Source organism: Poecilia formosa, unplaced genomic scaffold, assembly GCF_000485575.1.
Source record: "Poecilia formosa unplaced genomic scaffold, Poecilia_formosa-5.1.2 Scaffold219, whole genome shotgun sequence".
NCBI lineage: Eukaryota > Metazoa > Chordata > Actinopteri > Cyprinodontiformes > Poeciliidae > Poecilia > Poecilia formosa.
This window is the reverse complement of record NW_006800158.1, coordinates 290141-300128: the sequence shown is the minus strand read 5'-3', so window position 1 is coordinate 300128 and position 9988 is coordinate 290141. Positions and strand designations below refer to the sequence as shown.

At 39.1% G+C, this 9988-nt stretch overlaps 1 protein-coding gene across 2 annotated transcripts in view; it reads left to right on the top strand.

Moving 5' to 3' along the window:
- The first annotated feature begins 7793 nt into the window (after positions 1-7793).
- aldh1a3 (aldehyde dehydrogenase 1 family, member A3) overlaps positions 7794-9988 on the top strand; it is a 14008-nt gene continuing 11813 nt past the window's right edge. For both annotated transcript variants that reach the window (XM_007568223.2, XM_007568222.2), the window contains exons 1-3: positions 7794-7931; positions 8006-8110; positions 9702-9842. In XM_007568223.2, coding sequence (XP_007568285.2) covers positions 7833-7931; positions 8006-8110; positions 9702-9842 — 345 coding nt within the window. In that variant the 5' untranslated portion in view covers positions 7794-7832. The remainder of the gene's footprint in view (positions 7932-8005; positions 8111-9701; positions 9843-9988) is intronic.

The following is a 9988-nucleotide window of genomic DNA, read 5'->3' as shown; positions in this document are numbered from 1 at the left end:
TTACATTAACTTCTGTGTCTAGAACACAATACCTTTAGACTCATCCCAGTTTGAAGAATTCGTAGTTCCCTGTTTTTTTTTCCAAAAAAGCACTTTGTTCCCATTATTGGTTGGTAAAGTAACTAGAATCATATGTTCCAGTTATAAACGTGTGTATCCTGTGCTGCGGGATAAAGTAGTTGAGCTGGATGTTAGTTACAGAAACACTGATTACAACCACCAGAAATAGCTTCTTTGTTCATTTTCCTACAACCTGACTGTCTTGGTGTTCATAACAGAGGGGTTTGTTTTCTATGTCCCCTTCCATTATACCCCGCTGCATTTAAAGTACAGACAGTGTGTTTTGAAAATAAAACAAGGAAAAAAGAAAGTGGTTCTTTGTTTAATCAAAATTCAACACAAAGCAGCTGAATGTCACACCACTGACCCTGGTCAATGTCTCCTGGTCTCAGTGAAAACATAAAGAGTCCCTTGAGAAAGGCGAATGGAAACGAGCCAGCTGCTTCCCTGGAATGCCATCTCATTTCCTGGAGGACAAACATGTTTCATTTAACGCAAATTAATAACATACAGGCCTGCGAAGTGAAGTACAGCACAGTAACCATGGTCAGCCTGGAGATGATCACACATTCAAATTTACAAATAAAATAAATTATCTGAACATTATTATTGAAGATTTTAGAAAATTCTGACTTGATTCATTGAGATATTTTAAATAGAATATGTAGTTGTGACAATATGACTAAGGTGAATGTTATGGAATTTTATGTCACCGATCAACACAAAGTTAAAGGAAAATATTAAGAATTATTATTATAAAAGCTATGAAAAAATTCCTAATTCTTGGAGTGGCTATGTGTTTTCTCAATATTTTCAGTGCAGCAGTTTACTTTCATGAATGCGGCCCCATTCTTCAAACTGAACTCATATTTATGGCAACTCAGATGGTGAAGAGAAATCACTCCAATACCAAATACAATTAACTCAAACAAAGCGAAAAATAAAAACAATCTGGATCCAAACAAAATCAAAAATACATCTCTCCTCCCTCTCATATAATGGATTTTTCCAATGAGGCTGATTGAAAACACCAGGTCCTTGTCAGCACTGCTCATGGGCGCGCTTCCATGGCAGCACATGACCAGGTGACCTCAAAGAGAAGAGAAGATTATTAAAATAAAGTAAATAAATCAAGTTACTTCCCCCAAACACAAAATATATTTACCAAATAAATTAGAATATATAAAGTACACATAAAAACAGCACCTGTTAGGGAGGGGGTAAATCCCTCACACTTCCCTCCCCTTCAGGAGACTCGCTGTGTCCACAGCGAGACAAAAAGTCTGCAGCTGTATTCTCTTTTCTATTCCTGGAATGTAACCTATTTTGAATCGGTAAGGTTGAAGAGACAGGAACCATCATGTGATGCGACTGTTTGTGTCTTTCATGGCCTCCAACCATTTCAGTGCCCGATGGTCAGTCTCAAGGATGAACTCTTGCCCCAGCAGATAATATCTGAGTGAGTCAATTGTCCATTTGAGAGCCAGACACTCCAGTTCCACCGCCGAATATTTGGTCTCTCGTGGAAACAACTTCCTACTAATTTAGACAACTGGTTTCTTCCCCGCTTCTTCTCTCTGCAAAAGAACCCCACCAATTCCCCTGGCAGATGCATCAGTCTGAACTGTGAAGGGTAAGAGAAGTTTGGGCTCTGAAGTGCAGGTTCTTGACACAGTGCCTGCTTCAAATCCTGGAAGGCCCTCTCCTGTGCTTCTCCCCACACAATTTTTGCATTTGATGTCCCAGTGAGGTCAGAAAGAGGGGCTGCTCTAGCAGAAAAGTTCCTGATAAATCGACGATACCAGCCTACAAGGCCCAAAAACGACCTGACTTGTCTTGTGGTTCTTGGTCTCTCTGCTGCTTTGATTGCCTCCATCTTGTCTTTCACTGGCTTTATGACTCCTCCACCCAGGATGTGGCCTAAATATTGTAGCTCCTGTTTAGCCAATGCACATTTCTTGGGATGAATAGTCAGGCCAGCTTCATAGTAAATCATCATAGTAAATTTGTTTTCATGTCACTGAACTTGTTTTCACTGTAATCATCTCCCTTCTCTGCCTGATGGCTGTGTGAAAGAGAGGGACCTGGTTTAAACAAAAAGATGAATAAATCGATAACAGAGAGAAGCAACTGTGTAACCTGATCTCTTGCTTACAATAAATGATTGTGCACTTCATTCGTCCTGTCCATTTTCAATTGACCACCAAAAAGAAAAATAAAGTGATTAGTTTTATTTCAATTTATTTTTGAATTGGATATGAAGAAAGAAAAGACAAACATTCTTCTGAAGGGAAAGAAAAAACACACACACACACACACACACACACCTACAGAAACACCAAGACAATTTCAAGTGGCTAATGCTCAAGTCCTCCTGGGCTTTCAGATTCAAATGGGCCGAGTAACCAGCTATTTAAAGGTCATGTGAAGCAGCAATGTCCTAAATGTGGATCCAGATAGAAAAGCAGACACTTTAGTTTCCTTTTCCGTTCTCATCTTTGTTCTCATTGAGAGCTCTTGATGCTCTCTTTCTTCCTCTCTTTTATTGAACTCTAATTGCTTTTATCACCAGTCAGATTAAATGGTTTTGTCATGAAGAGACCACTCAGGCTTTTCTGATGGAATTCACATAAGAGAATGTTTTATTTCTGTAACTGACTTGTTGAGGCTAAGACATAGAACAACAGTTCTCATTTCTGCAACTTTAGCCAATGGAAATTCATTCATTTTGATTTTAATAAAACATGTTATCATGCTTCTCATGGTGCAATAGTTTAGTACTGGAAGTTCCCTGGTCACAGTAAGTTTATTTATTTATTGTTCTTGTGGTTTTCTGTGGGAGGAGGAGAAAGGAAATGGTCAGAGGAATGGCGATCACTATTTGCACAAAGGTAAAGTTAGGAAGTTGTTATGGTGTTACGGTTGCTGAGGCGGGTAAGGATCCTGGAGGAGGTAAGAATCACAACTCAGCTGTGATTAGCAGATGTTTGAGTTCATGGAAGGATGTTCTTTTCTGTTTTTAAATGCTAAATGGTGAAAGGAGGGCAGACAGCTGCTAGGAGAGCTTTTGGAGTAGCAACCAGGAAGTAGGAAAAAGAGCAATGTGAGCTCCAATCAGAAGACTGGAGGAAGAACTAACCATCTGGCATCACTCTGCTGGAGTCCACTCCTTTAGAAGCTCCCTCTGCCAATCACATCCTGGAGAAAAGAAGACAACAAACAGCTTGACAGTCAAACTGTCAGGCTGTTGTGGTAAAGATGAAAGAATGTTCACATGTTGACTGGTCAAGACTCAGACCCAAATCTAACAGAGAATCTGAGGCAGAACTTCATGTTGACTCAAACTCTATCCAGCCTGACTGAGTCTGAGTTTTTGAGTCATGTCATCAAAGACTTGAACCTGTAACTGCAGTCAAAAGTTACTCTTCAGAGTATTGGCTTGGTGTGTGTGTGTGTGTGTGTGTGTGTGTGTGTGTGTGTGTGTGTGTGTGTGTGTGTGTGTGTGTATTTGTATATGTTACATACAGAGGACCACTTTCCCCATTTTAACCAACAAAAGGAGGTTATTTGTGGAGCATCTGGAGCTTTTTCTGGTCCTCACTGTTTTTGCTCTTCACCTGTGCTCTACTAGTTGTATTTAGAGGTATGGAGTGAGTTAGTTTGGTTAAGGTTAGGGCTAGGGTAGGAATTGAGGTTATAACTTGACAAAAGAAGATTTAAAATCTGGGCATAAGAATACTTTTGCAAGGTACTTACTGCAAACTGCATGGAGCATGTCCAGAAGATAGAATCAATTACTTTACTGTTACTTAAAATTTTGAAACACATTGTTCATAGTTTCTTTGTGTTCTGTTTGTATTTTTCTCAAGCATATTTTTGCAAAAAGAGCAGGATCCAATATTCTGCCTGACTTTGTTCTTTTGTTCGTTGGGGTTCATTTTGTAACAAGTGGAGGAGAAACGTGTTCTCATCAGGAACTGAAAGGAGGCTTTGTCTCCCCCTGAACACCTGGACAGGGTTATCTTAGAGGTTCCCTCCCTCTCCTCCTCTCACACTGCTTCAGTCTGTCCATCTTTTCAACCTGAACCACTCCCTCCACCCCAATGCAGATCTCCCTAAACTGTAACCACAAACAAGCACTTTAATGTAGAACTCTGTGATTCCCATGGTACTGAATTGGTTTTATAACGAATGACATTTTTGTAGGCTCTCGTGGCCTTAGAACCGTACATGGACATGAAACAGGGAGGAGACAGAAGGAGAAGACATGCAGCGAAGGCCAGAGACCGGGAACAGACCCCGGGTTGAGAACCACAGCCTCAGCACATGGTGCTTCCAAGTGAGCCGCTCAGTGTCACACTGAAACATATATTTAATATATTTCCTTTTTTTTCTGAGTTTTACATTTCAGAGAAAACCATGGACAATAGTATTTACAAAAGTTGTAAATAGCTAGCTTAGAAACCAACTCGTACTTCCTCTTTCTTGATGTGTTGATCAAATTGCCGACTTTGCCTGAATCACAAAACATTTTGTTTTGTGATAAACAGTGTTTTCCCTTACACCGGAGCAGCATTAAAAACTGGTTCTCTACTAGTCCTTTGTAGACCAGATGGGAACCAGTGTCATCCATACATTCAGCCATGATGGTGAGGCATTTCTCCATGGTTACTAATGGTTAGATGATACCTTCTCCTTATTGCAATATTTGAAATCATCTTTCTTGTCATATTTACTTATAAAGTACATGAACATTAATCGTTTTACCTATGTGAACATTAATCTTGCCTTGTAAAAAGTGTTAATTGCAAATTTGCAATTGCACCAAGGGCTGACAGTCATTATGACTGTCAGTGGCTATCCATCACCACTCTATCTTTTGGTTTTGGTTGTTTTGATGTCCATCATGGCGGAGTGGACAGAGCTCTGAACAGCGTGAGGTAATGTGGAAAAGGTCAACACAGGTTAGCTGAATATGGCGGTTCTGAGACAGCTCGTGATTCGAGCTGTCTTAACTTGACTTTATTGACTTGACTCAATAAAGTCAAGTCAAGTTTATTTGTATGACACAATTGCTGAAATTTGCTATGCAAAACATGATGTATGCTTTATATCATAAAAACATCACACAGTCACCAATTGCGAAACAAGCAATAAACATTACATTGTGTCAAATGCAACCATCCAAATAATAAATGCACATCAAATATGTCGATCAATCTTCCATTTACTACTAATCAAAGGCAACATCAAACCAGATTTTTAACCTTTAAAGAAACTGTTTCAGCTGTTTGGCAGTTGATTTCTCTTTTTTTTTTTTTTTTTTGGAAGTTTGTTCCAGATGCACCACAAATGTGAATAGGTTGATAAGTTGATGGATTGATGAGGCATCATGAAGCATTTCACCACATTGCTGAACTGATACTGTGTTGATCCTGTGTCACTGAATACTGACATCTGCTGGACCATAAAAATCCCTGCAGGCAACCCAGTTGACACTATCAGCTGACACTGATTTGATAACCTACACTGTACAATATTACAAATTAAGTCAGTGTATTTTATATTGTATTATTTCATGTCTTCATTTAAATTTAAAATATTTTTTGTTACTTTCAATAAATAATGTGAACATGCATCACGGGTGAACGGGATGTGAATGAGGATGTGTGTGAACTGGGATTTTTTTAAATTAATTTTTTATTTTTTTAACAAATTTTTATTTATAAAATATGTTTTTCAATGTTTTGAAATTAAGTTTTGACACAGCTTCTCCAGCTGTAGAAACATTCGCTCACACGGCACAGATGAGGCTGAAGTGCAAAGAAATTGTAAGGACTACAATTTCTTAACTATATTATTTTCATCTAGCAATATTATTCCACAAATTCATAATGCCTCATCAGTTTGTATGGCTTCTCAAACTGAATAAAACAAAACCATATTATCTAAATTGCTTAATAATTTTATTTCAGACTAAAATACACAATCTTTTATGTAATTTTTTGCATGTATTAATTATTTTAATTATCTTAGGGTTAGGGTTAGGGTTAAGGAATTTTACTTGCTTTTGTGTTTACTGTCCAAGTATAATGCATTTGTTTCATTGCTTAAAAAGACTTTTAGAAGGCTTTCTTTCTTTATGCTATTAATCTTTTAGATATAATTATTTCATTTGCTCCTACTTGTATATATGTATGAGTCTAAGCTTTTGCTCACCCATGTTTTCAAACACAATCCTGAATTTATCTCTCTGTCCTTTCTCTTGTCTTTTTGTTGGCTTGTCCAATCAGTTAGGTTCATTTGTGTGCATCATTATGGAGTTGCTGAGGTGAAAAATGGGCTTGCAAAACCTTGTTGTTCTGAGTAAACACCGACAAAAAGGAAAGGCGATGAAGAGGAAACAATAGCCGACTGTATGTGAGTGCAAGTATTTGCTAGCCTTTGTTCACCCAGATGGGTTCCTGCAAGGCCAGGTGCAAACTGCAGCAGATTTCTGGAAAACACTGCTACTTTTGATTTGTTGTTAATTACTGCAGATAGAGTTAATTTCACATTTTAAACCATAATGGACTTTTCTCTCATTATTCTCTATTTGACAAGGAAACAGTCAGCAGTGAATTTCTTGATCTAGGCTTCTGAATAAGAAATGAAGGCCCATCATCACCGTTTCACTCTCAGATAAAAAAAAAAAAAAAAAAAAATGATTCCAAAAATAATGTTTTATCTTATTGTTTGAAATGACCAAATTTAACTCTGCCTGGTTGTTGTCAGTGTAGAGAAGTATCAGAGTGACTGGAAGCAACTACTGTGTTTCGGTTTAGATTATCTTCATTTCTTCATGTGGTTTATACCAGGGGTGCTCAACTCTAAGCCTCGAGAGCTGGAGGGCCAGTGTCCTGCAACCTTTAGATGTGCTTCTTCCTGTTCCAACACAGCTGAATCAGTAAACAGTCCAATTCTCCAGAGTTCTGCTCATGACACGAACGTTTTAACTCAGATGTGCAGACACATTTAAAACCTGCAAGACTCTGACCCAAAAGGCCTGAACTGGAAGATCCCTGGTTCATACTGATGCATCAGAACATAGATATGTAAGGAAAACATTGATAGTCTGCAAAACTAGGTCAACAGTGGTGATAGTGAGGAATTTGTTCTGCAACCAACAGGTTGCCAGTTACAACACCCACTCTGTGTGTCTTTGTTGTGCCCTTAGGCAAGACACTTCACCTGCCTGGCAGCCTGAGCCTCCCTCTGTGGCTCCAATCCAGCAGCTTTCCACCGTTAGTGTGTGAATGACTGAATGTTGTGTGAAGCACTTTATCATCTGGACTAGATTAAGTGGTGTACAAGTACATGCCATTCACCAAAACAAACAAACATTGTCATATTTATTATTGCAATGTGTTAATTTGAGGTTTGGCTGATAAAAACAATTGCTGAAGTCTGTCTGCTAACTTTAGATTAATATTCTAAGCCTATTCTAAATACTTGGGACAAACTCTTTTTCACACTACTGTATGTGATAATTTAATAATTTAACCAGTATTGTTGTAGTTCAAGTTTTATTTGAGTTCTGAACAAAAAGCTTAAAAACAACAGAAGAGGCCTGGTTCTACCCCAGACTTGGCAGGAACAAGGTTCCTGCTTGATTTGCAGGGGCGGAGTTGAGCTGCCAGGAGCTTCTCTGTGAGGAGGGGGTACAACTTTAAAGGCAGTGAAGTGGAGAACGAGCAGCCAGACTCCAGCCTGCACTGCACTGGGACCTAAGCATGGCACATAGGGGGACAACAAGGAACGGAGTGGCAGACAAGATCCCAGCTTCAGATCTACCTCAGCCTGTCAAAATCCAGCAAGTCAGATACACCAAGGTATGGAGCTGCACACACACATTTAAACCTGGAAAGAAAGCATCTCAAGCACATGTGGATTGGCTTCTCCACAGATTTTCATCAACAATGAGTGGCACATGTCCGCTAGTGGGAGGACGTTCCCAACTCGGAACCCGGCAACTGGGGACACAATCTGTGAGGTCCAAGAAGCAGACAAAGTAAGAACTCTGAAGAATCACTGAAAAGCCCAAAATTATCCAATTCAAATTCAAAAACACCCCTGGCAGATTTAGATTTAGAATAGTTTTAATTCAATCAGGAAGTTTGTTTCTCATAGAAAATGAAACAGACATCACTGAAAAGATTATAAAACCATCTAAAGTCAAGTGAAGTTTATTTGTATAGCTCATTTCTGAAACAAGAAATGAGCTTGTTTGTTTATGATTTGTTTATGATACAAATCAAAGTGATTTGTATCATAAAATGGCATACAGTAACCAATTGTGAAACAAGCAATAAACATATCTTGTAAAATGCAATCACCAAAATAATCAATACCCATCAAATACGTTGATCAATATTTCACTTTCTACAAATTAAACACAACTCTAAAGCACTGATTTAAAGCAGTGATTTGTTTCAGCTGTATTGCAATTTTCTGGAAGTTTGTTTCAGATTAGAGGAGAAATAAAACTAAATTCTGCTTCTCCATGTTTGGTTCTGGTTCAACCAATCAAGTCTATCGGTTGAACCAGGATCGATACCGGCTCTTTATTAGCCTTCCAGACATTTATGGTCTGGAAGGCTGATACAACAGCAGATCTTTAATGTAGTTTGGTGATTTATAAACTAACAATATTTTAAGGTCTGTTCTTTCAGTGGAAGGACTGTAGAACTGGGTGATGTTCTTGATCTTCCTGCTTTTAGTCAGAACTTGCTGAGACATTAGTCCTTTAATCCTGGAAATGCTCTTGAGATAATGCAATGCTGACTTGTAACTGTCTTTATGTGTGTTTGATGGTTGACGTCTGAGCATCTCAGTATATCCAGGTTTTCAATCCTGATCTCTAGTTTCTGACTGTAATAACTGAAGCTGTGTGTTGAGTCTAGATCGTTTCTCTAAGTTCAAAGATAATAACTTCAGTTTTGTTTCAGTTCAGATGAAAACAGTTGTGACACATCCACACATTTATCTGTTCTAAGCATCTGTTCATTGATTGGATGGCTCACGGTCACCTGGTGACATCGGAATCTAATGCTGTGTATTAACTAGTAACACCAATGTTACTAGTTATAAACTGAGCTAGAGGGACCATGCTTTGGTGAAGGCTGTAATGCTTCATGTGTGAAAGTACTTTTGTTGTACTTCACCTTGACAGACAACAATTCTGAGTGCCACACTGCCGGATAAGACTCGTTAAAAAAAAAGGGCTAAATGTTTGGGTTAGGCAGAAATTCAGCTCAAATTATTGGAAATCAATACAAACTCCTAATATGAGTCAAAACACTAACTTGTGTGCGTGCGTGCGTGCGTGCATTTGCACGCGTGTGTTTGCGCGCGTGTAGCTTGGTTTTAGTGTCGGGACCACATGCTACATTGTGTGGACTGAATGTTACTTATGGGGCCCAAAGGAAGAGGTGCTGTTTTGGGGTTATAGGTTAGGCTTAGAACTAATGTGTGAATTGAGTTTTGGTTGGTTTGATTATAAGAATCTATGGTTAAAGTCACAACTCTGACCTTCTGAAAATGTGAGGAACAGCTTGCAACCTGAGTGGATCCTGACTGATGTGCCTCCCTCTCCGGTGCAGGAGGATGTCGATAAGGCAGTCGCAGCAGCCAAAGCAGCCATGCAGCTGGACTCTGCTTGGCGGAAGATGGAGCCCCCCCGCAGGGGGAGGTTGCTGCACAAACTGGCGGACCTGGTGGAGAGGGACCGGAAACTGCTGGCGGTAAAACACCATCACAAAGGCACATATGACAGTAGACAAAAATATGTGGGGCATGTATGATCTTTTGGTAACACTTTATTTGAAGGAGTGTACATAAGACTGACACGACACTGTCATAAACATGACATAAAACCTGTCATGAACAT